Source organism: Anopheles gambiae, chromosome 2 (assembly GCF_943734735.2).
Source record: "Anopheles gambiae chromosome 2, idAnoGambNW_F1_1, whole genome shotgun sequence".
Classification (NCBI taxonomy): Eukaryota; Metazoa; Arthropoda; class Insecta; order Diptera; family Culicidae; genus Anopheles; species Anopheles gambiae.
The window spans coordinates 68463600-68491252 of NC_064601.1; the positions used below are offsets into that span (position 1 = coordinate 68463600).

Sequence of the window (27653 nt, forward strand, 5' to 3'; positions counted from 1 at the left end):
AACTATTTTCAGCTTCATAGTATTCACTACTGATTCTTTCGGGAGGAGTGCTTCCTCAGGCTCTCGCAACAAGGATGGATAACTGGTTAGTAATCAGCCAGAGGTCCTATCGCGGTGGGCTCTGTACTTTAATGAACTACTAAACGACCATTTCAACGAACAACTAGAGGCTCCACTAGCAGATAGTTTCATGGTAGTGCCACATAGCATAGAGGAAACACAAAAAACAATCCGGCTGAAAAATAACAAGGCACCCGAAATCGACGGAATTGCAGCTGAACTGGTCAAGAATGGAGGTGCACGATTAAAAAACGAGATTCATCAAATTGTTACTGAGATGTAGGATGGCTAATCGGTACCTTGTGATTGGAATCTCGTCGTCATATACCCCATATACTAGTAGGGAGACAGGTTGAACTGCAACAACTACAAGGGTATTACGGTGTTGAATATCGCCTATAAAATATTCTCCCTGATCCTTCAGGATCATCTAGTCCTGCACGATGAAGAGATAATGGGACACTATCAAAGAGGATTCCGACACGGAAAATCAGCCACTGATCAGATCTTCACCATGCGGAGAAGATGGCTGAATACAGAAACGACACATACCATCTCTTCATTGTCTTCAAAGTCGCATATGATAGCATAGCCAGGGAAAAACTGTATGACGCTATGAGCTTTTTTGGAATCCCGGCCAAACTGATAAGGCTAGTTAGAATGACTATAACCAACGTCACTTGCCAGGTGAAGGTGGATGGAAAACTCTCAGGAACTTTTGTTACCACCAAGGGTCTGGGCCAGGGGGACGGGCTTGCTTGTCTCCTATTCAACTTGGAGTTAGAGAGGGCCATCCGCGACTCGCGGGTCGAGACTTCGCGAATCATCTTTTATAAGTCAACCCAGATCCTGGCATACGCTGGTCTGGCAGGTGACAGAAAACCTTGGATTGCTTATAAACAAGGCAAATTCAAACCAATGGTGGCAAAATCAACGACCGTACCAACAACAAATTCAAACTTACATAGGCGTGACGTACAGATAGGTGAACGCACTTTTGAAGTCGTCCTACAATTAACCCATCTTGGGCCAAAGGTCAGCAACGACAATAGCATGGAAGCTAAGCTACGCAAGAATGTTGGCTGCCAATCAGTTTTTCTACAGCTTGAGAAATCAGTTCACCTCAAAGAACCATTCGCGACGGACGAAGCTGGCACTATATAGCACTTATACAGTACCGCTAATCACATACACCTCTGAGACATGGACACAGGCCAAATCTCACGAAACCCTCTTAGCTGCGTTGGAGAGGAAGATGCTCAAAAGGATTCTTGGTCCCGTTTGTGTGAATGGCCAATGAAGGAGTCGATAAAACGACGATGCCTAAACTATCGTGCAGAGTATTGACAGACGAAGGCGCGAGACCGTGAGCGGTTTCGGACATTCCTAAATCAGGACAAGACCGCAAAGCGGTTGTAGCGCAGAATAAGTAAGTAGGTAAGTAGCTTCCTCAGGCGAACGGCTAATGGTCCAAAATACATGGTATTATTTGTAGATGGAAACAATTATTACTAAAGAATTACCTAATTTTAGTTGGAACATTAATCAGAGCAATGAAAATATTAAAAGGTGGTAAATAATATAATTTCTTGTATGATGTATGTGAAAAGAATAATCCAGAGTGAATAAAAAAAATATTGACCATTTTATAGTTACGCAAATATCTGAAGATTATCTTATATAAAAAGCAACAATTGCATGCCTTAAGCATATTCCAATTTTGAGAGTTTTCAAAATCAAAATCCATGCTTTAATACTGTTTATTAACTTTTTAATTTTACAGCTTGCTCCATTGAATCAAACACGATATCAGCGTGAAACGTGTATAGATATAAGTATTTAGGTAATTTGATACGTACTCGAAAAGCTGGGCACGGGCACTTATCATTAAACTTTTATGTGAATGAAACGATTCCCATCAACATTGCAGGTAGTTGATATCGTTGAATTGGTAGCACTTTATGCTTTACTGTAATAGATTTAACGATGATGGCGGTTTATCAATCCGTCTAATGAGGGTTTGCTAAACACATCTCTTCACAATGGTCGGTATTTTATGTGCAGCTAATGTATTAAAGTGCGAGCAGAGATAATGTTAAGTAAATTTTATTGGAATGCATGTTTACGGGTTTCATTTGTCTATCATTTGATACATAAAACGCCTCATATCTACTTTGTTTCATAGCGATCAACATAAAAGAAAAATCAATTTTTAATTTTCACTTTCACAAAGTCTCTTTATACATCTTGTATTTGATTATTGATATATTTCATCGTTAGACGTTTTTCTTTACATCTCAGTAGCACAGAATATAGTGCTATTAGTTTCATGTATAGTTTTTCACATAACATGGTAGACTTTCAGGTGGAGTGTTCATAGGTTCTGATACTTTTGACACACATTTGGACTTATTCGCACGAGATGTGAAACTTTTGGTGGGTTGATGATAAAGCAGGTACCCTAGAACAGTGCTTCCCAACCTTTTTACGATCGCGGACCACTTGGCTTTGAAAATATATTTGCCGCAGCCCACATTCATTTAGAGCATACATTTTTTTACTTAGTTTAAAGTTGTTGATCAAAAATATGTTTTAATATTATTCTAGACATGCCTGTTGAAAATTTAATATTAATGGTGGGGATAAAAATGCACAACACGTATAAAAATAAGCTTTTCTTTTTTAAAAATAATCAATATCAATACCTGTGCGAAATAGTCCAGAAAGTTTCAAAAACTGTTTAAACAGTAATAATTTTGTATGAGATTCAAAGTACGCATATAAAATCGATCGTAATTCGAACTTCTGTTTTTGTAATGGCAAAAACTGTGTAATTATTATATTTCATTTTATTTCAAAACTAATTCAAGAATAAGCAAGGTTAGACTGCCTAACAGGTTATATAGTTTTCTTTGTGTTACTTAAATTTAAAATACATAAAATCAGCGTTGTAGATTGCATTGAAGGTTGCTATTTAAATAGCTTTTTATAAATGCAACCTACAGTTTACTGTTACATTGTCATCTATCGATACTCATTATACACCACACATGGTGCAAAAACAAGGATTTTGTTTCCTTTCCGCTTTACCGAGAACTGATGACTTTTTCAGTGGGGCCCGGTAACCATCTGTTATGTATACGGTCGTTTTTCGTATTCCATTTAAATTGCCCCCAACCATGCGCACTGTGCTGTGGAAAAAAATTAAAATGAAGGTTTTTAGTAGAAACAATCAAAGATATTGATTAAATTATGCGATAAGCTTAGTAAAAATACAATAAAAAAAACATACCTCAAAAAGTTGTGTAAACTCGTTGACTCTTTCACGCACTCTGTGTATCTCTGTCGCTTTCTTTCTTTCTTGTTTTAGCCTGCTCACGTCGTCGTGACATGGCCCGGTCAACAATAATTCTTCAGGATGCTCATTCCCTCGCTACAGCCTCCCATCCATGTAGACACCCGATCTCCGACAAGTTTTGCTTCACCTGATCTAGCCAATAAACTCGCTGTTCTCCTCTGTGTTGTGTCGAACTGGGGGTCGAACACCTTCTTGGTGGAGCTCAAGTCCGGCATCCTCATAACATGCCTCAGCCATCGTATCCAGCCGGCCTTTGCCATCGTCAGGATCTCCTCCACATACCGTGGTTTTTATTGACGTTGAACCAACTGTTACAATGAAACCATAATAAAATTTTGATTAAATTGCGCCAAAAATTTCGTCGACAATTTGCTTCCATCTTGATTGTGGGTGAAATGGCTCAGAACCTTAGAACAGAACCGTCATTTTTTTACGAACCGATAAATAAACTATGTTCCATAACCTTCCACATGCCCTACACGAACGTTGCCCAGCGTTCATCTCCATCAAAGTACATAAATTGAGGAAATCTCACCATAACCGGAACAGTTTCCATTCAATTGAGCTTTTAAAATACATACACCACTGCCTGGTTCCTCGAAGGAATGGCGAAAAACCTGTACAAAAGGTAAAACTGAACGACAATTTTCTGTTTCCTTTTATTGTGTGTCACGCATGGATGCATTCAGACAGTCTGCGGGTTAAACGACAACAGCCAAAGAACTTGTGTTTTCTTCGTGACGTGTCTTACCATGCGACGTTAACATTCGTGGCGCCACAATACATTTTTATTTCTAGAACGCTAGTATGCAGTCTAACCAGCTGGTGCAAGGTTGGTTTTTGTTATTGGCAACTCCATATGCGAACACATTTCTGTTCCTTCAATATCAAGGTTAAGATCTCACAGTACTTTGCGAAATGTGTGATATTTTTGCTACCTAACAGACACTCATAAATGTATTGTTTAAGTAACATTTTCAATTATATTATTTCAAATATGTAAGGCGTCCAAATAGTTGTGATTTTTTCACTATGCACAAACCGTCGAAAATGCATTTTTTTACAATCACATAAAATAATAAAAACTAAACATTGAATTGACATGGCATGTTTTAGATAGTTTATATTTACTTTCCTGCAATGTGCGTTCCCTTCATCCAAAATCAACAGAAATGTTCATATCAAGCACGACGAAAGAAGCGGAATAGGCATGCATAAATAGCTGGGCCTGGGCGAGAGTTTGACTTGTTGGCGTGCAAAGTAAATTGTATCATGGCAAAAGGAAAAGCGTTGCTTCAGGTTTCCATGCGAACTATTCACGAACGATCTAAGGTTCAATTGCATGTCGCGTATTGAACGCAGGGCGGAATCCGTTTGATGTTTGTTATTTCATGTAAAACGGTCCTTATCGAAAAGGTGTGCTTCGAAAATAGGAAAACATATATACACATAGTTGCTTACCTTCAATTTCGGAAAAACGAAATTGATTTTCTTGTAAAGTTTCCTTTCGTGTTTTTTTTGTTCAAGTAAAAATGCAATTTAGAAACGCTGTTCATATGAAATGAGACAGCATGTTTTGGGGCAGTATTAAGCGGTTTAACACATCACAGGTTGTGTGTACCAATTTGATACAAACTTACTGATCCTCTACTGTACATTGGAGTGACGATTTGCTACGGAGATTGCTGTATGGCAATTATATTTAGGTTCATGACGTCTAAGTTTTTTTTTGTTAAAAAGACCTGAAATTTTATCAAGCGTCTCGAGCATCAGTAGCGAATATGTCAAACCTTTTTTTTTAATATACAGAATTACAGAGTTTCGAATGCGAAGACTGCGTTAAAAGGTCTTGAGATAAATTGTATCCTGAAACATGTGAAAATAATAATGTGTTGCTGAAACACGCCCAGAGCGTTTGCATCGCTCATTCAGATGGCCCAAGACTCCTAGAGGATAGAGGACCACCGGGCGAAACAATTGCGAATCAATTAAAAAAGGCTATTTCTGCTGTAATGTAATAAGTAATAAGTAGCAGTAATAATCTAATAAGAACTTTAAAAAAATACTACTACATCTCCGTCGCCATGCAATATGAAGTAAAATGCTCATTATTTACTTAAATTAGCGTATTGCTTTCCATCTACGTTAAAAGCTAGTTTTATCGGTAGTTTAAAGCTAATCAATGAATCGATTCGTATTATAATTTCGTACATTTGTCTTGTGCTACAAAGTATCGTAAAATTTGTGAAACCAATTCGCGTGAAATTGTTACCAGAATACATAAAAAATCAATTTATATCGCCAATGCAAAATCTGTATTACTGTATTACTCTTCGAATTTTCAAATCGATTTCCAATTATCCTAGTGTTTGACACGCTCCCTCTTTCGGAATTGAATTCACACTCTCTCTCTCTCTTTGTGGTATTTCAATCGTTACAATTTCATTTCTTTTCAATTCGTTTGAAATGGTGGCTCCCATGCTGGCTTATTATAGGGAGCTTTAAATGCATAGACTAAAACCCTCAAATTCCAGCATCCTGTGATCTGATTGTGTGAGTCCCAGCTTTAATCCAGCACTTTGAAGCCAATTGAATTGAGTTGACCGAGCGCCAAGTTTATTATGGTTCTGCCAATTTCATTTCTTCTTGTCACCTCTCGTTATTCAAACCCACAATCAAGCGTTGTTAAGAAGTGTTTTGTGTATTTGCATTGCACGCTCGGATTAGCTATGAATACGAAAGGGCATGTCAATACGATTACTTCCAAAAAAGAGGATTTCAGCTGGCTGTCAAAAGTACTTCCTAACAGCAGAGCCAAACTTGTGCTAATCGGGTTCGCTGAAATCAACCACTGGGTTTCTTGACCCATTTTAAAACGGATATAGTAACAGTGAACGAAATGTATGTTCTATCCTGCTTCTGGCTCAGCACATATTCCCAACGGTCCGCTGATACGCGAATGAAAGCTATTCCCCTGGTGAGGGTTTTACTAACAGTTTGTTTCATTATAATCCTGTTTCCCATCGTGGTCTCATATGATTGTGATATTCGTTCAACCGAACCACGGTGCATACGGGATGGGTTTCTTTGCAGAAAATGGATTCAGACCTCGGGAACGGTTGGTACGATCTAACGCCGCCTGGCGGCGTTGATTGATCCTGGCAGTATGGAGCACCAGTGTGTGGAAGAACGTGTCTTAGAATGGTTGCACTACATCTACAGCAACGATTCCGCCAGGGCTATCGTGCTGAACGCCGCCGAGTTTAAACAACGGTTACTCTACATACTCGCGACGCGATTCAACATGGACGAAACCGGAGCCAGTTACTATTTGCATGCGTTCGAGTATCAGAACATTACCGAGCACAACATCACCGAGGAGCATGTGAACGACTTCCTGCGAAGGGTGTTCCAATCCCTGAACTTCCTAAACCGAACGATTCCGGATCATGCCGACGTGGACGAGGTGGAAGCGACCAACTGTAGCGATTATTGTAAAGGGGCCGTTCGGGAAATACTGCTCGAGTACAAATTGCTACATGGCTACATTTCACTTGTGGTAAGTTGCTGATTAATTTCCTTTTGCTAATACATTTCTACGCCGCCTAGTGAACGAAAAACTTCCTAAACCCGTCAATGCTTGTGCCAAACTGTCCATACTAGTGAAGACGTATTGGACAATCGTTTAACCTGGGCTACCTACGGGGGAAAATGGGTTTGCTTAATAACGTTAAATGACCATTGAAGCATGATATCTGATTGAACGATTGACTGTAACTATCTGTATTATTTTATTCGTGGAATGAAATTATCCTGGAACTACACCGTAATGTTTTTCATTAAACGAATTTACTATGTAATTGGCTTCAGTTGGCACCATCCCAAAGCTCATTGCCATCTGGCCAGGGCCAAACGAATGTACATATGGTGAAAACGCTAGCAAACAGATTTGCATAATAAGACAAGAGACCCACGTGGTTCCCTTTTCCATATACTTCTGAGATCCGAGTGAAATGTGCTGAGCTCCTATCCCTGCCAAAAGCACTTGATGTATTGCCCTCCAGATAGTTCACAGATCTTGCCTTTATGATTACTTCTCTGGTAATCCATATTCCACTGGGGGGCAAAAGCAGCGAGCAATTTTGTATCCGAGCCGATGTTTACCCCTCTTCTCATCTTGTCGTCACATGTTGTGTGTTTGTGAACATAGATGCAAGAAAACACTATTGCATCTTTGGGCATTAATATCAATTCTCATTTAGTTTATGTGTTAATTGCTCTTACACATATTGATATATCTTTGCTTTCGCTACGTTGAATCGCAATAGTTCTTTACATTTTAGATTATTAAATGCTCTTTATTTGTTTATTTGAAAATGCATATGGAAGTAACTATCATGGTTGATATCGTTTGTAAAGAATAATTTAAACTGCAAAAGTCATCTAACTTGAAATAAAAAATGTACAAAGAAAGTCAAAATGATCCTACCAGTAGACGGCTTGATCAACATTGCATGCAGTAACATAAGTCTTTCTGTCATACATGTCATACAAAGTTTACCTGCACTCTTGGGGAATAAAAACACGTGTGCTAAGGAACACCTGTCTGGAAAGCAGCTTTTCTTTTCCGTATTTTTAGCCCTCGGGATGGTTAGCAAAAGTAAAATCTCATGCCGCCCGTTTCTGTAGAAGCCAAACACTTTAGCTTTCCATCCACACACAGACACACACTTTAGCATAATTCGCTGGCTATGCTTTCGCACACATTAAACAAGGATGATGTTCTTTTCGTTGGCTAATATTTGTCCCACGATAATTTCGAAACAGAATTTGTTTTTTTGTAAGGGCATAATTCAACCACGGTAGAAATTCATTCAATTTCATCTGTGTGTGTGTGTGCACGGTTCAAAACAAAGCTTCCTACAAATCAAGGCCGATTAAACTTCAGAAGTAAACTTTATTACCAACGCAATTACTGTGGAACTTTTTTGGCATGCGACGACGGAGGTAATGCAAATTGCGCTAGCGGTGAGGGTGGTTGATTTTCATCTAAATTATCATCAGCCGCAACAATGGTGCATTTATGCTACCAACACATCGGACGCTCATGGATTTTGGTTCGATATTTGCGGGTGCAATTATTTCCGAAGCGCTAATGTTGTGGTCAGATAGTATTTAAGATCGGTGTGATATGTTGACCTATTTTTAAATAATGATACAGGAACGCTTGAATTCCGAGTGTGTGGTTTGAGAAACGGAATAATTTTAAATGCTCATCTATCATACTTTTGGTTGCCATTTTTTCAGATATGTTTCTTTGGCACAATAGCCAATATACTCAACATTGTAGTGCTGACTAGGAAGGATATGACCAAAGTGCCGATAAATCGTATTCTAAAATGGCTTTCCGTGACAGACATGTTTGTAATGCTCGAGTACATCCCGTTCGCATTTTATATGTATCTTATACTTCCAGGTGAGTAATTCTATTAAAAAAAAATCTTGCTATATATACATTTCAGCAAACCGAGCACCAATAAAGTAAATTTTCAATGCGATCAATGAGCGTTTTGATTCATTAGAATTCTTTTTATGCTTTGTATAACAAAATGTGATGTTTCTTAAATCATGTTTTTAAGAAGACTTTCACGTTTCAACTGCGACCTAGTACATATTTTAAGAGATCTAATCGTTTGGCTCGAATATATGTAGGGTGTGACGAAACCTCATAAAACGACGTGAGTAGGATTAATGTTAATCGCTCGGAAAACCTGTCTAGAGTGCTGCATAACAAACGCTTTTCTTTGTTTCGGTTCAATGCGCCTCCATTTTCTAGGTAGATACGCATTTCGATCCATCTTAACACATTACACTTATGCTTATCAACAAAACAAACCGTATCCCTAAGGGCAAAGCTTTAGAATCCTTGATGATACAGTTTTTTGGAGAACATTTTTATACATGTCAGTACATTGTTGACAACTTTACATTTTACTCCCTTGTGCTTCAGAAATATACATTTCAATGATAAGACCAGAGAACAGATATTTAGTAATGCTCGTTTTTTTAACCAGCACAGATGTCTCTAACAACAGCTGTCCTAGTGTTATTTCCATATATTGATTTACAATTTTCGGCGGCACATGGCAAATGAATTGGAAACATGACAATGATAAATGAATGAAATATAATGTATTTTGTATGTTATGGCTTGACAACATGCCCGTCATGGTTTGAAATCTTGAATGAATAGAACGAAGTATATCATAGAATCATAGATAGTTAAACTTTTGATATGTTCAGTGGCAACATAAATTCGTTTATTACAAAAAACCACTTTGTCGATGGAATTTGGCTAACAAATATTTCTGCAACAACAATTTCGTAGATTCAGAGCTAAAGGACGATCTAGATTGACTAAGTTTCTCAAGCCAAATAAAACAAAAAATAAGAAAGTTAAGACGATACATTTAAAGGATAGTCAAAGCCATTCAAAATTCTTTGCTCTTCTAATCTAATGTCCAGATAATATAAATAGAAAAGTTGAATGATGCTCAACAATGAAAAGCAACAGATGTCTAATGCCTATAGGGCTCATTTCCTGTAACGGGCTCATGTTACGTTCCTTAGCTGTGTCGATTATAACTTTCCAGCTCTAAGAGTGCTGTTCTTTCCGTTGAAAGCTATTATTATGATATGCTTGTCATGTTCTTTCCATTGAATCGTTCCGAACAGTAGATTAGTGTGGTGAAGAAAATGCCTCGGGTCTGCCTCGAGGAACATGGTTCTTGCATGAGCATGAGGAAAATATCGAAAACGATAAAACATCTGTCGAGTTTGATGAATTAATTATCTCATCCCATGGTTTTAGATGTAGATTTTTCTCATTAAAGTGAGCCTGCAAGACAAAGTCTCACAGAATAAAAGATGATTTCCGAGAAAACATTCTTCTCTTTCTATTGTATTTTTGCTAAAGACAAATACATCAGTTAATCATATTACAACAAGCGTAATTAGGTACTCTATGTACAGCAAATAACTAAACTATAGAACAAAATAATTCGAGTCAACCCTTTACTAATTATGGCAAATTATTTTATTGCAATTTATTCAAAATTCACCTCAAGTTAATCATTTTTTGGGACGTACAGGATATAAGATTATTAGGAATATGAGATATAAGATTAGAAATAAGATTATTGGGATTAAGAGATATCCTCGCCAATGAAGAGAGTCACAATTGTAGGATCTATTATGTATGATGGGAAAATACGCTATGCGCATTGACCAAATTATCTTAATAGTAAAGCCCAAATATTTTTGTAGATCATCTGTTTTCAATTAAAATATAGTTACTAGTACATACAAGTATATTGAGTTTTAATTGGTTAGATTACATTAAATTATAAAATAATAATAATATTATTTGAATGTATTTTATTCTTTCAAATTAAAAAAAAATAATTTTCTCTTTCTTTTCCGCAGATCGTCGAGACTACCCATATTCTTGGGCCGTTTATCTAATGTTTCACATGCATTTTACTCAAATATTACATACGATCTCAATACTGTTAACAGTTACGCTAGCAATTTGGAGATACATTGCAATCAAGTAAGTTAATTATCAGAGTTAATTACTCATTCCATTATTCATGACCAGGAATAACATAAACCAGTCGCATGGTTCACGTGTTGATAAAAGTCTTCATCGTCTCTGCAGGGTGTCCAAAACTCTATCAAAATGCTCGTTTACCTTTTATTCACGCAGTATCACAGTCTTAGCTCAAGCAATACCTTTTTTGCATCGTTGTAGATAGCCATCAACTTTAGGCTATTTTTACACGAACATCAAAGGCTTATACTAGTGATTCACTCTTTAGAGAGCATTAAAAAAGGTCGAAGGCTGTAGGCAATTGATTATTTCTTTAATGTAATTTTCCCTCAATTGACCGCAAACCGCCAGATAGAAAGGATGGAAAGTTCAAATTTTCTGGCATAAACATACAATAAATATGTCCGTGACCCTTTTCTCAACGTAACAAATTTTCTGAAAATATGTTTTGAGATTGATACTAAACTGTATCGCGACAGAGGTACGGAAGTGTTTCAGTATCTTCCGGAAGCAACAAAGATGAAAGGAGCACCATTTGCAACAAACATTTTTGAACCATGTTTGATGCCCTACTTCTCAAAAGCTCTCACCATAAAATCGTTTCACACCGAGCGAATGAGGCTAATTGATGTCATCCCTTTCTTCGAATAGCATGCGCCTGTACTGGTAATAGCAGTTAGCAGCATCATCTGCGGACGGTGCTTTACATTCCTTTTTCAGTTTTGAGATGATAGTACATATTGTGCCATAAGAAATAGCGGTGAAGCAAAAAGCAACTAATGGTGTTGTTAAGAACAGTATTATGCTGCTCGTTAAAGCAGTTATTGTAGCTTAGAGATGCTGCTCGGCGTAAGAACAAAACACCTGATGCACGTTGCTGATGGCCAGTAGCTGGCTTAGTCATTGTCATTTGCAGATGCCTAATTGTTTTGCTCGTATGGTGCAACTGAGATCTATGGATATAATGGTATATGGATACAAGGGTTATATGTTACAAAATCATCTAAAACCTTTTAGCCTTACCTTGAATGCGTTCCTGTTTTTTGTTTGAATTGATTTATATCAAATAAAAAAAAAGTTAGTATTACAGGGTTTTTCAGGGGTTCTCATAGTAGTGGGACACTTCCTTGACTCTTTCTTATTGGAAATGAAGTTCATTTGTTGGAAATTGGACTCTTTGGCATCCTTTTTGGACAGCTTCCTTGGGAATTCGTATTGCATTTGTCGAATTAGGGTGCTATAGAGTCCAATTCCCAATACATTAAGTTCATTTTGCATAACAAAGAGTCAATAAAGTGTCCCACAGTTATAAGAACTCCTGGAAAACCCTGTATTTCGAATATTCATGGCGTTATTAACACTAGGTTTACGGAACCCGTCAATATGAAGGAATTTAATCTTTCAAGTGAAATACTACAATAAAAATACCTTTTGTTTAATCTTGATTTTTACTTTTCGTAAATTTATCATAATATACTATAAGTTTGTAGCATACGTTTAATTTTCATTACTTTCAAAGATTTTCAGATACATATGTGGTATGCCTATCTCTACGGAACCCGTCAAATTGACGGATGGGTTAATCAACTTTTAGTTTATTTAGTTGAATTGTAACTTTTTTCAATAAAAGTTAATGTAGGAATGAAAGAGAACGATAAACCACTTATTTTCATACATAACATCTTGATGAATGATCTAAATAAAGTGTTTTCAAACGAAATTCCTGATCAACCTATTTATCGTGTTTTTCGAAAGCTCCCGAGGGAGCTCGGACATCGGGCAAAATGTGGCATTTAAAAGATATCGGTTCATGTGTTCGCTGAAACAATAACGTCTATTACAATAAATTAGCATTGTGCAGGTATTTATTTATGAAAAACAAAACAAGTGAAACGATTCATAATTTAAATAAAACAGGGTTTTCATGATTTTAACCAATCTAAAAACGTATTTTTATCCACCCGTTAAATTGACGAATGTCCGTAGAGATAGGTATTGTAGAAACGCCCGTAAACCTAGTGTTAAAAGCGAACCCGACGATGTTGTATGTTTCCATTTGGCATGAAACAAAGAATTTCAAATTAAGAGGACGGGCCCGTTCTTAGTTTATCAAAAAGTGTATTCTACTGAAATACAAATAATCTTAGCTCTCATCTAATGGTGTACACCTCACATCGCTCATACTTAATCCGCTTGCTAATATTACGCATTTTAAACAATGTTCGTTTACCATTATCCATAAATTTAACCTTCAATTGAAACCGAAGCTAAACCGTGATATCTGTATTCTTGTTCAAACAATGCTCTAATTTTCCAACCAATTTTACTCAATTGCTATCTTCTTCATTGTTTCAATACCAGGCATCCACACGGTTCGCTCGCTATTTATGCTCAATCAAACTACGGGCAGGCTATAGCATTGTGCTACATCTTGGCGCCAATCCTGTGCTTTCCTACGTACTTTGTCTTTACAATACGACAGACATTCGTTTTCGACGGCGACACCCAGATGATACTGTTCCATTTGGATACGGATGAAAATACAATTGTCTATCGGTAAGCTGCACTCTAATTATAAACTGAACTGTCCTGAATCTTTCTTGCTACAGCATTTGAGGACTTTCATGCCATTTCATGCTTTACCCGTACAGATACAATTTCTGGATCCATTCGGTAATTATCAAGCTGCTTCCATGCACCATCCTAACCGTCATCAGCTGCGTACTTATACAGGTACTTTGGAAGGCAAGCAAACGGCGCTTGAAATTGAAGCAAGGGGGAAATTATTCGAAAAATGGAGCTTCCTCCGTCACGCCACAAAGTGGAGGTGGAAGCAGTGGAGTTTTACCTCCGATTAGCAATGGAAATCGGTAAGTATGATAGTAAGGGCAGGTGATAAATCTGAGAAACAAACTTTTCGTAAACATGTTGTTATGCTGTAATAAAAATACATAGTTTCTTTAGGTACGGCATGAAGTGTTGGTAAAGGAACAAATTAACTAATGAATGGCAATGTAGCGCCAGTCCAAAATCTGAAAGGTCAAACTTGATGGTTTTGGCATCAAGTCCTTTCCACAGCTGGAAAAAGTATTTCGCTTTTCAAAAATTCTTAAAACAACTTTTTGCTAGTTAATGAGGTATGCTTTGTTCCTTGTAACTCAGTAACGGGTAGGGTTCGTTTGAGTTCTGCTATAGTTTGTATTTCTTTTCAAAAATGTTCCTTTCATAAAGAAACTAACTTTGTTGTCTAGACTCGTTCTTTGAACAAGAATTAAATCATTTAGTAAACTAAACTTCTATCATTTGTCCCTTTTGTATACAAGTATTTGTAGCTCAATGAGTTACGGAAATCTGACAACTTTACTAATTTGTTGACCACATTTTGTAAGCTACAGGGAAAAATTATCAAAAAATACCTTTTTTACAGAACAAAGTAAAAGATGAGCTAAAATACCGGAGCATTCATATTCGAGCGATCTGGCTTAGTGAATGTTTTTACCGAATTGAACCAATAATTGAAGCTTAATTGTTTACCTAGCTTGAATTAAAGAACATTATTTGGCCGTATATACAGGGTTTTTGAGCCGGGCTCGTGATACATTCGGCAATTCGTACGACTTAACAACATGCCCGTCATGGGTTCAAGCCCCAAATGGACCGTGCTGCCATACGTAGGACTGACTATCTTCCAATGGGGGGGAGGGGGGGGGGGGGGTAATCAATTATACACTGAAAGCCAAGCCCACAAGTGGTACAGGTAGACCTTGACCGATAACAGCTGTTGAGCCAAAAGAAGAAGAATCTATTCTTCGAATCTAGGGTTTTTATTTGATTTCGTAAGCGTGACAACGTTGAACGCAACTGCAGCATTTGACAGGACAAGCGCATCAGTTGTTTTCAGAACGTCATCATGCTTAAGGCAACCTTCGCACTTGATATCACAGGCGCGGTACACAATATCACAATTCCAGTATTGTGGCTTCAAGTAAGTATTCAACTACATGTGTTTAAACGGATTTAGGTCAATGGAAAGCTTGAAAAATTGTTTGTTTACCAAATTTAGAAAAAAAATGACAATACTTTTTCACGAGAATTGTAAGGGACGAAAACTTCACCTAACTCTGTTCTTTCGAGTTTCCGGTGTGTGTATTACTTTGAAAAAGTTTATAGGCGGTGGTTAAATGATTGCTTTAAGCCGCAAAAAAGCAGCTTTGTGATATTGTGTAATGCGCTTGTCACATAAAGTGCGAAGGTAGCCTTAAGCGTGATAACGTTCCGTAAACAACTGATGATGTTGTTCTGCCACTTGCTGCGGTTGTGTTAAATGTTGCTAAGCTTGCGAAATCAAGAAAAAAAACTTGTAGGATAAATGTACCAATAGTGGTGCAATTTGTAGTGGTACCGATGTGTTTTAATGGATTTAAAGAGTCAGGAAGGACAATTTCTGAATATTCGCAGATCACAACTATTTTTACCATGAAATTCATCAAATTTACGAAAAATTACATATTTTTGTGACTGCTTCGTTGTACCTATAATGGTGGTATGGTTCCTATAGTCGTCGTATTGTGTTCCTATAGTGGTGGTATACAAAGATGCATCAAAAACAGTATATAATATCAATGAAACTTAGTTTTGAAGCTGTTTTCGTATGAATAGCAAGGATTACTGCCATAATAAAGGTTACTTGCGTAATTTGATCGTAAAAAATGTATAAATTTGATCGATGAAACTATTGACTAAAGTACTGCATCACACTTGTCGTCAACCTACACCCGGAAGAGTGTGCTTGATTTGAAGTCAATTTTTCATTCAGGCATATAAGTGAATTTTGGCCTGTTTTTGATAAATTACCTATATAAAACTCATTTCTGTTGATTTTGGTGAAAACAGTACGATATGTCAAAAATATCCTCGAAAAAATCTAAAACGACCTGTTTTTATTGATTTTATAACTATAACCACTATAGGAACATGCCTCTTTTGTGTACCTATGATGGCACTATGGTAAAAAAACACTTACAAATGCATAAATATGGTCAAAAGGCAAATAATTTTAGTAAAACAATAACATTTCATAACAGTTATATTGAAAAACTAGTAATTGCGTGGTTATGTGGTCATTTAGAACGTTAACAGAAAAATGAGTTTCGCTATGAAATCCTAAGGATTTTGGAAAAATGTTGACACATTTCACAAAATAATGGATTTTTCGGTCACTAAGTAACGGAATGGCCCCATTTCACTTTTAAATCCTTTGTAAAAGGCTAAAGAACATTTCACACTAGCGAAAATAACTTAATTACTTGTAATTTGCCGTATGAACCGCATTTTAGTGCAATACCACCACTATTGGTACTACCACTACTATAGGTACATTTACCCTATCTGTAGTATCGTTAATACAATCTAGTAAATAATTTAAACCCTCGATTACTTTGAAAACATTTCATTCAAACAATTAATTGTATTTGTTTCGAGTTGAATTTTGAATTTGATAATCTTCACGAACGATTAACACTGAAGGATACTATTTTAAGCGTTCACGTTTGGCTCTTGGTGTCCGTGATAATACACTTTATGGAATACTCTGTTTAGTTGTTTAAATTGAAATACGTTTAATTTCATTCAATTAGATTTTTAATACAAATCGGACAACATAAGATACGGGAACACAATTCCAATTAGCAAGTTTTGTATTTGTTCTCTTGAGTTGTTTTGGTATGCCGGTTTGAAACGTTCCTCTTTAATGCTTCCATGAGTCACATTCATATCAGCACTAAATATTTTACGTAAAGGAAAAATTCTATTTGTACGCTTTGGTCATAATTCGCATAATTCACACATCTTAGTATTAAAATTTGTTGCGTTAACATATTTTTTTCCATGGCCCAGCCCCCCGCGAACGGATCGTCGGGCAGATCGGACAACCACTCTGTTAGTGGCGGTGCTACTGCTTTTTCTCTTCACCGAATTTCCCCAGGGCATTCTGGGGCTAATGAGTGGTATACTGGAAAAGTGTTTCTTCCGCCGCTGCTACGGCCTTTTCGGCGAGGTGATGGACCTGCTAGCCTTAATCAATGCTGCCATCGGATTCGTGCTGTACGGGCTTATGTCGAAACAGTTCCGGACGAGCTTCAAGTCGGTTTTTTTCAAAACTCCAACCCATAGGGCCGAGATTACACGCATGACCGGCATCACAACCACCTGTGTCTGATCGTGTCACACCCGCCACATGCACTTTCCCTTCCGTAATGTTCCCACCAAGCTTGAGTGATCGATGGGTCACCAAGTACCTTCACCTTTCTGTCATAGTTGCCCTTTGTGCCAGAGCTTTCGTGACACTGCTGTACAGCTGGATGGTTCAAAGGTTATCGCTAGGTTCAATTGCTAAACGAATTTTGTAGGTTAAGTCTGCGGAAAATTACCATCCTAAAAGTAACGAAGTGCACAATGCAGTATTTGCAACACAATCGATTGCTGCAACAGTAGCCGATTGCAGTATTCATAGACGTAGAATACCTAGAAAATGAACCTGTTGTAGAGCGATTTTTACTGCTGAATGGGCTAGACGAAAAAAATCAGGATAAAGTAACCATGGTTGCTATTTACTAGCCATGGGTTGGAGTTGTGATTTTATCAAAAACCAAAACACAAAACGAACAAGAAAATACGACTAAGGTGTATATAATACTCGTTAAATTGTACACAGGGCTTCCCCCTGTTGGTAAGAAGTATAAAAAGGAATTATAATCAGCGATAGAAGATGTACAGCATAAGAGCACTAAGGTTGGATTAATTCATCAGATGTTACATGTTCATCGGTTCATAGAGTGATAATCGTTTTTGATGCAAACTCAGCAAAAAAATGCAAAGGGAACCATTGTTTTTTTGAAAAAAAAAGAGAAATAAAAGTCTATATTGATAATCGTATTGAAACCTGATCAGAATGCAGCGTAGTGAATTGCGATTGACATTTTTAGTTCGAGTTTCCCGGGAATCGAGTTGTCTCGAGGATGGTTTCAATCTGAAAGTTGTAGCAATTATTTAACAATCGTCAAAACCCACCGTTACAATGCAAACCAACTTCACATCGAGAAAAGAAGCCGACGTTGCTCGGTGTGTAGAAATGTTTGCTTCGTGCAGGCTCACTGTTGAATGTAATATCCTGTGCAAGGTCCACTGAGCCCCAAACCTTCTTTAGGATATTCGTCGCATGTGGCCCGAATACACCATTACGGTTATTATGTTGATTTAAGGAAACTGCTGGAAGGAAAAGGTTATGCAACCCGCCACACTTTTAACTCTGCGTTTAGATCGTAACGATTCTGGACCAAAGTAATGTGAAACCGGTGTGCTTATGTGCGCGCACTTTGAAGCCCATAGCATCGTTTCATTTCAGTTATTTTCTGTATTGAGTTACGAGAATAATGTTTATTATCATTTTTTAATTCAAAGTAATTGCTACAACTTCAGAAACTTAACGATAAGAATCCGTGATAATTGATGTATCATTCATCGAAGTATATATTCAAATGTCATTCAAGTTACTTATAGCTTTGAAAGGTTGAACTGACCTTGCAAAACGAATACTAATGTCAATCGTACAAAAACAGAAACCAAATTTTCATGTTATCAAGATTTTTTTAACTAGTTGCGTACGTTGTAGGACCAAATGCAAAGCGGCACAACAATGGCATAAGAAATGTAAAAGGCACATCCAAATGCAAACAATGAATGGATGTCCTAGTTAGAGCTTATGTAATATGTAAACCTAGAAACTAAGCAAAACTAAACAAAAAAAAACTCAAGAGAAATCCTAACAAAAATCGATTCCAATTAGTCAAAAACGAATTTAAAACGACGAACGTATTTTGCATTTAACAGAGTAGTGCGATTTTGTGACAAATATAGTCAAAATATAGATGAAGATACTAGGGAATGTGGTGTACGAAGGAATAAGAGTCACTGTATTTTGAAATGTAGCTGCCAAGATGCTGTGTAAAGAGGCGTAAAATTATCTATACATGCAAGGAACAATTGTTTGCTTTTATTTTGTTTAGAACATGATGACAAATTTATTATTTTGTCTACGATTATAATTTGTGGTGTGGTATTTCCAATTGATTCACTACCATTTAACTTTTGGTTCTGCTTGCTATTATCGTTTTGTATCGTTTGATAAATGTTGTGTACAGACCGCTGCCTCATCTTGTGGGCTCATCGATGACAGCATGGCTAAAATAAAGCGTTAATAAAACGGCACTAAATAAAATGATAATACAGGCGCGGATTACCCACTACGCAAACTAAGCGGCCACATGGAGTCCCGTGTTCTCGAGGGGCCCAGAAAAAAGAAAGCCATTCCATAAGGTAAAATGCTACTCATCTCATCTTTCTCTGGCTGACAATCTTTGATTTAACCACCTGCTCGACACTTCAACCATACCTAATTCGTTTGACCGTTTGACGGGCCTCCACTTGTCTTAATCCGCCACTGCGCTAATATGCAAAGGCATCAAGAATGGTATGATCGTGCATATGCATACATAATATAAATACATAAATAAAAGCAGAATATTGCACTATTGTTTCAGTGTGAAAAAACAACACATTTTAACGACGTCTTGTCTTTGCGCAACATGCCACGAAGATGGAATTTCGAGAGTCAAAAACATCACGCCTCAGATTCGGATTATCATCATCACCATCTCAGCAGATCATCATCACTTAGTGTTCATCATTTATTTATACGACGCGTACTGCGTTGTTTGTTTTCTGTTCTTATCTAACGTCAGTTTGTCTTCATTACACTGCATGCAACATTATATCTAGGACAAGTGTAAATGACAAACAAAAAAACTACACGCCCAGTGGTGAAAGCTCCACCAACGAAAGACGGGATAAAACAAAACAGTCCGAAGCAGTTCAAGCTAGACGTTAAAATTATGCAACACCACAACGGGTTGATACTGCTTTCTAGATTTCAAGGAATATGAGCCAGGCTATCCTTGGAATAATAGCGTAAAAGCATTAGCTTAAAAAAAAAACAAGATAATAAAGTTCCAACCAGCAGTGGACCCTCCATTGCTAATCCTTTCAAGAAGTCTACATCTTTTCCTTTGTTGCAATGCACATCAGGGTAAATCACCGTCGGAGCCATCCTCTTCGACAGCGCCCTCATTCCGCGTGTCCGCCAATCCACCACTGGACATGTTGACAACAGTTTCATCCTGCATCCGGTGATCCTTCTCGGTACGGTCAAGACCCCCGGTGTGTCCTCCTGTGTCTGGTGCGGTAGGAGCATGAATCTGCCCACCAGCAGCCACCGCAAGAGCTCCGTTAAGTCGGTCGGCCATTTTTAGGTACTGTGAATGAAAAGGGGTAAGCAATGATAATGGATACGAACAAACCCAGAGCAGACGATGACATGAGGTCAGCAAAAAAAAAAAAAAAAATTATTATCCGACGCACGGGTAAAAGAAAAAAAAACTTCGAACGAAAAGCGACCACAATAAAACGCGTGCTCACTCGCCACGTAAGTGTGCCAAATTTTCCCTTTTCCTTCTGTTTTACGCGCTTCAAAGTGAACCATGGTTGTCGTTTACTACCCCAGCATGCAATCAAATGTAATCATACTTGCCTCACGATGGACCGTAATGTGTTGAGTCATGTCGAGAAAGTTACTCAGATACAGCACGGATTGGTCCGATTTTCCGACTTCGTAACAATAGAGTGCGAAGTTAAGATAGATTAGCGGGTTCTTGACGGCGTCCGGAAGCATGGTTGACTTCTCCAGCGAAAGGTAAGCGTTTCCGGGATCATTTAAATGCCGCAGACAAGCTGTAGTAGCGCGATGGCAGGATAGAAAAGTTTTATCGAGGGTTTTATTTATTGATGTACTCTGGCGTTCGTTCTTGGAAAACATGATTTGAAACTCACTTCCCAGCAACATGTAGCACTCGGCATGCTCTGGCCGTAGACTTATCGCAGCAGCTAGCGTTTGAAAGGCACTCACGTATTGTTGGGCTGTAATTTGAGTTCAGTAATGGGTAAGAGAGAGAGAAAAAAACACAGACTTCCTTTCTCGAGCAATATCCTTTCTAGTTTTGGAGCCTACCTGTTACCAACACCAGTCCAAGATTGTAAAGCGCGTTAAAGTTCAACGGTGAAACCCAGGCTGCTTTCCTAAGACATGAAATTGCCTGTGGAAGAATATGAAAAGTTTATTGAATGAAGGTTATAACTGTTCCAGTAATAAGTTTTGCTGTGAGAGTAGTAATGAAAGCAACTTACAGCAATAAATTTTTGCTTCTTGAAAAAGCATAAACCGATGTTACTCCAAACTTCCGAGCTTTCGTCTGTTAAATTCGATATTCGTTTATACTTATTAAGGGCACCGTCAATGTCATTTTTTGACTGCAAAATATTGTAGTATTAATTAATATGCTTGCAATTCGAAAACATAGAAGAAAATGTAGAAAATATTTCATCAAATCCCGGTCTATAAGCGAAGCAGTAAATTGTGCGTCGAGTATTAAGTGACAAACTTTAATACCGTTAAAAAAAGTTAAAACCATTGTTGAACCATGTTGTTGACCGGTATGAACCAGTTTTAAAGCTATTCACTCCGGTAAACTGAGTGCTAGTAAACTTATGAAACCATAACATTATGCTTGACCAGGAATTTCTACTTCAAGGACTTTGCGACGGTGAACGTTCATAATCTACGTTTTGTTCGGTTGCCAAGCCTTAGATCGTAACCACGCAACCTAAGGACCGGTTCTATGAAATAAACGTCATATCTGAATCAAAACTGGCTTTGTTTCAGTTGGAAAACATATGGCTTCATTGGAAAATGGCTGCTTGCTTGTTTGAAATTTGAAAAATGTTATCCCAAAAAAGTTTTTTACAATAAAGATTTTACGTAATTGATAAGTGAATAGCTAGCTTAGCTTGTAATATCACTCCAAAACTACCAACCTGTAAAAGGTTTTTTAAGTGTTGTAATTATTATAAAATTTAAGTTTGTGTCAAGTCCAGACAAGTTGATATATTTTTTATGCGGAATTGTATTGTTCCTAAACTTAACTATTTACGGCAAACAAACCTGTTCAGTATTTCCCCGAGTTACCCGAATTTTCAATTTTGACAGTTCATATGTTAAATCAGTACAATTTTCTCCAACAAGTGTCAAATGCAAAATAAATTGAATTATCGTTGATTGTTTGAAATCTCTAAAAAGACAAAATAATATAATCTTGTATACGATTTATATTAAAAATGTAATTTAGGACATAACAGCAATAAATTAAATCATTTTTAATTTAATTAAAATCAACCATATATCAACAATAGTTTAGCTGACTTACGTGACATTTGACTTACACGAAAATCCGAGTTACGCGAATGTCTCCGAGACGCATTATTCGCGTATCTCGGGGAAAGACTGTACCTATGGCCGGTCTATGATGGTTTGGTCCAATAGACTAGTGGTCAATAAAAATGTAAAAATACAAGTAGAATTCTACGAAAATGCCCAAGTTGTACGAAATGTTCAAAGGGACATCAAAATTAGACAGAGCCACAAGCAAATCTTAGCCGTACATTTCCGAACATTAGACGATTGATAAACACAAAACAGATTATTGCGAATAGAGTTTTGCAAGCGTGACAACAACAAATTTTCTTATTGCGTTTAATAGAAAAGCATTGACCTACGTACTTGTAATATTGATCCCAATGCTAGTAGGGCGCTTGTATGCTTGGAATCGGTTGCCGTTGCATCAAGTAATTTTTCGAACGCCCGTTGGTATTCGTTGATTTTCAAGTACAGTATACCTATCTGCGTCATCAAGGATACGTCATCTTGCGTTATTCTGGAAGAAGTAAGCAAAGCAAATAAAGCCGTAAACCGCAACCAAACTAGTTTAAAAAAAGCCTTCGAACTTACTGCAAACAATTTTCGATCATTTCAATCGCTTTGATGCTGTCTCCTTCTTCGATGTAGATTTCGGCCAAAATCTTATAGCTTTCTACGTGCTTACCGCAAGTGACGACTTGCTTGAGATATTCCTTTGCCTCAACGACACCCGCCTTTGGCTGTCCGAAATTTTTGTAATACAGCTCACCAATGTGATGATAGATTTCGTGGTCAGGTCGTTCAAGTAGAGTTTCCGCTTTCAAAAATACTTCCAAAGCATTGCGAAATTTTCCCATCGAATATCTCCAGGCAGTAGGGAATAGAAAAAATAAGCATTAAAGTCACAATGCATGTTTGTACATATTTGGATTCAATATGCGCCTTTTCGACACTCACAGTGTTTTGGCGAGTTCCTTGTAGTTTTCTGGTTCTTTTTTGTTCAGCGCAATCGCTTGTTGAAAGCAGTGTACGGCTTCGGTTGAGTTGTTTTCCTCTCGCAAAATAAGACCCTTCATGTAGTATAAGTACTGCTTGTCGTAGCAAATGCCCAGCTGACGGTCAATCAATTTTTTGCACTGCTCAAAATGCTTCCTGGTATACAAACCGTGTATCAGCCAGTTCATGTGGCGATTGGTTACACTTTGAGGTTTCATTGCTGGAAGGCAAATAGTGACACAGTTTTTTCTTCAGTTTTGAGAATTCGTTACGGTATAGTACCTCTGTGTCATTCTTTTGCATAAAACTACTGTTTGGTTATGTTTTTCTAGATTCGAAGAAATGTGTTACCAAACAGCACTTACCTGCCTGTGAAGAAAGTTGCTTGTTAGTTGACACACTCACGGTTCGTTCGTGCGCTCGTCCGTTACAGTACACATAACGTTCCGTCATCTTTCTTTGCCTGCCAAAACGCTTGAATTTGTTTTGTTTGTATTCTTTTCTGAAAACAGTTGTGGACAGCACAAAGCTTCGCCAGGTGTCAATTGCAACTGATGGTAAATTTGTTTTGGTAGTGAATTTGGAATTTGTTTGGATACGTTGCCCCTAGCGACCACGTTGCGCAATGGCGGTATGAATGATGACGTATCGTTCCACACCAGTAATGTTTTTTTAAGAACTATTAAAGTAACATAGAGGTGCAAGTATGATTCCCTTGTTTATTATTTTGCCTCATCTGATATTTCACACAGCATCGCCTCTCGATTCTGGCATTTGCATCTCGTCAATTGTGCTTCCGAAGCATTACCATGTGCAATGCAACTCCCCGCAATGGCCTTCTAAAAAATATAATATTTTCTTCTCAATTTATTCGTTCCAGATACAACGGCGTTGTTCTTCCAAGTTTTAGACATTTTACAGTTTTTTTTAAACAGGATTCGCAGTTTTTAGTCAAAATATATTTCCTTATCGTATAGTTTTGCTGAAAGTGCTTGGTTTTGCCACTTAATTAGAAAGAAACGATGTAATTTCTCTTCTTTGAAAGATTGTTACATTAAATACATAAAAGTTAATATCACCATTCATTTAATTATACGATTAAATAAAACTTAAACCCTTTGACAGTCCCACGAATTTTAGGAAATACACGAACCAATAATGAAATAATGGCAAAAATTTAAAATAAAAAATAAAATAATATTGGCCCGTTCTGCAAGCCGTTGCTTTACACATAAGATGATGAGCAAAATGTGTCATTATCATTGTTTTATCTCCTTCCCGCTCCCCATACGCGACGATTGAATCGAAACCGAGAGCAAACCACAGTCTCACTCGGGCAAATCATTTAATGGGATAAAGATGGATTTTTTTGCAGATCTGTTTAAGGATATCTACCAACCTTACCTTCCGGCTGCCGAACTATCCGATAGTAAGGACTAACTACATATTTGGCTGCGAGGTACTAAATAAGTCATGAAAGCCTGTATAGGCCGACATGGCCCCGAAGAAGAAGGAGAAATAGAATAAAACAACAGATAGATAATAAATATAACTGATTTCAAGTATGCATCGGATGAGAAAAAAATCGGAGCTAACCTGGAAGAGACTATAGTGTCGATTATATAATTCAAACGGAAAAGTATCAAACAAAACCGCGCTACACGAACTGAAACAAAATCGGTATTATACAAGCTTGTTAGAGACTTCTTTCGTTGACTCGAGACATTGCTACCAAATTGATCTCAAATGGTTTTGTTAGTTGAAACAAACTGCATCGCGGAACGCAGGAAGTATCGTACCAATTTATAATTATTTATTCGTGTGGCATATCATTGTTCTTAAAATATTTTTGGCAATGTCATGCAAAGTAGCGTTTTTGATAAGTTTCTCAAATTTCTGTGCATTTTGTTATTTCCAACCTTTTTGAGTAAATAATTACAAAAAAATCCCTTCTGAATGTAATTACATATCTTTAAACCAAACGTATTGCATGTATTTAGTAGTTAAACCGTAAAACAAAACGCTTTCCGTAGCTTTAACCTGACGGCAAGCTGTTGGACAAAAAACGGTCTCTGTTTGAGTCAGGTAATACAAATGACCTTCGTTCAGTTCGATATATCAAACCAGAGACAAATTGAGTGCTCTAACACGGATCATAATAGAAAATGAGCATTTTTGATACTTTTTCTCAAGCAATTGAGTTACATAATCGGCACTTATTTGTCATTGAATGAACTTGGACAATGTAATCGAAAAGTTACTGAAGTATACATATTGTAAACTTTGATCATTGCTTTATGAAGAAATATGTTTAGTATTGTTCTAGATATGCCAGTTAAAAATTAAATCTTAACTGTGGGGAAAAAAATATTACATGTATTGTTGTAAGCTTTTATTAAAAAAATCAATTATTTTGTGGACATGCCATGCCTTCATGCCTAGGACTACAAGGGGTTAACGGAAAAAATAAACGAGAAAACTCTCGTTAACGTGCATATAATCACAATTCTGTACAAATGTAGGGCAACTTCTATTTGACCATCTGATGAGTTTCACTGTTTTTCATTTACTTGCACTAAGAATCAATTGAACCGGTCGCGTAGTACAGTCGTCAACTCGTACGACTTAGCAACATGCCCGTAATGGGTTCAATCCCCAAATAGACCGTGCCGCCATACGTAGGACTGACTATCCTGCTATGGGGGGAAATCAATTAGTCACTGAAAGCCAAGCCCATAAGTGGTACAGGCAGGCCTTGACCGACAACGGTTGTTGAGCCAAAGAAGAAGAAGAAAAAGAATCAATTATTTTCCGTTTTTGCCTAACGTTCTTTTGTTATAGTTTTCCGTGTACATTAACATGTTCGTTGCGTTGTGTCTTAACATGTAAATATGTGCACAGAAAATTCACATTTTTTTTTTTGCAAAATAGTTTCAGCCAGTAAAATTGCCAGAGAATTTTGTTCTAATTAAAAATGATGTCTTTTAGGTATAGACCTAGAGATATAGAGAGATATTATTAAAGGATAGTTTTGAGAAGATTTTTTTACCCAGCGTCGTACAACTGTCAATAAGTCTTTTTAAAAATTAAGTAAGTAACGTTTGTATTATAATAAAAGCCGATTGATCGTAGGTTTATTGTCACCTCTACTAATGGAAAATCACATGCTATTTGTTATTTGTTTATTTAATTCAACGGATCAACGGAATTCATGGCCCTCCCGAAGCATTTACATACATAATATTTAACATTTTCAGTGTCAGTAATAGCATATATGAACCAGTAAACATAATTTGACACCTCTTTCGATCGAACTCTAACCGTCAAGTCAAACAACTTTGTTCAGAAGCGCGCGTGAACAAAGAACGACACTCCATCGCATCGAGAACGAACATCGTGTGGCACTTCTTGGATGTCGTATAAGTCCGTTCCAGTTACTTAAACATGTTGGTACTATTAAACAACAATCGGAGCATCCAAAGACAGTCCGGTACCGAACGAACGATGATTCTAAGCAACAAGAAGCTTTTGCTTCGAATCTCCAGTTTAACTTCTCCTCTCCCTCATGTAATGAATCGTGACGTTTGACGATACCCCCCTCCCCCTATCAGCGTTACGTAATTTATAGATGACGCCTAAGCTGAAGAGGAAGACCGAAGGAAAAGAAGCTACATCGCTGCGTTCGCTTGGTCGGGAGGTCAGTGCAACCGGCCAAACAGCAAAAAATACCTGGAAAACTTGAACATGCATGTAAGGAAGCAGCAATATCTGCTTCTACTATCTGTCTACTGGAACTGGAGCTGCAGGCAATGGCGCCACAACTCGAAGTGACCATGTGAAGAGATGGAGCGGAATTGAAGATGGAATATCGATGAGGTATCTTAGTCAGCGAATCGGCTCAATATTCCACTGCTGTCCGTCCCATCGGTAACAAACAAAAACTCAAAAACATGTCCACACGCATGTCTTCGTCCGCCATGCCGTAATTTCTAGATAACTGCCTGAAGGCAGCTCGTAAAAGAGTAGCGTTTTATTTTGGAAGTAAGCTCGAAGCTTTCATGGGAAATTTACCAAAAGCAGTCGTCTGTCGTAGTTTTTTGATAACCATCCAATTCCAATTTGTAATACAAACATAAAATTAATAAAATACATTAAAAATGCTCCAGTCCCATACCATGGCTTCTGAGCTCTCCCCGGTGATAAACAACAACACCATAAGAACGCCACTTATTACTTACTTACTTACTTATCCGGCGCTACAACCG

General features: G+C 37.5%; 2 protein-coding genes across 3 annotated transcripts in view; one reads left to right on the plus strand and one right to left on the minus strand.

Annotated features, from left to right (window-relative positions):
* LOC1275135 (G-protein coupled receptor dmsr-1) overlaps window positions 1-19070 on the plus strand; it is a 65413-nt gene extending 46343 nt beyond the window's left edge. For both annotated transcript variants that reach the window (XM_061640839.1, XM_314364.4), the window contains 6 exons: window positions 6512-6977; window positions 8726-8894; window positions 10904-11030; window positions 13392-13586; window positions 13682-13900; window positions 16926-19070. In XM_061640839.1, coding sequence (XP_061496823.1) covers window positions 6585-6977; window positions 8726-8894; window positions 10904-11030; window positions 13392-13586; window positions 13682-13900; window positions 16926-17247 — 1425 coding nt within the window. In that variant the 5' untranslated portion in view covers window positions 6512-6584 and the 3' untranslated portion in view covers window positions 17248-19070. The remainder of the gene's footprint in view (window positions 1-6511; window positions 6978-8725; window positions 8895-10903; window positions 11031-13391; window positions 13587-13681; window positions 13901-16925) is intronic.
* A 690-nt stretch (window positions 19071-19760) lies between these two features.
* LOC1275136 (Bardet-Biedl syndrome 4 protein homolog) lies at window positions 19761-25934 on the minus strand. Its single transcript, XM_061640838.1, has 10 exons — window positions 25605-25934; window positions 23754-24994; window positions 23350-23608; window positions 22984-23256; window positions 22756-22909; window positions 21327-21449; window positions 21151-21235; window positions 20973-21059; window positions 20674-20873; window positions 19761-20398 (listed from the first exon to the last, which is right to left on the minus strand). The coding sequence occupies exons 2-10, from the start codon at window positions 23839-23841 to the stop codon at window positions 20168-20170; spliced, it is 1500 nt and encodes a 499-aa protein (XP_061496822.1). The 5' UTR covers window positions 23842-24994; window positions 25605-25934; the 3' UTR covers window positions 19761-20167.
* Window positions 25935-27653: the final 1719 nt, after the last annotated feature.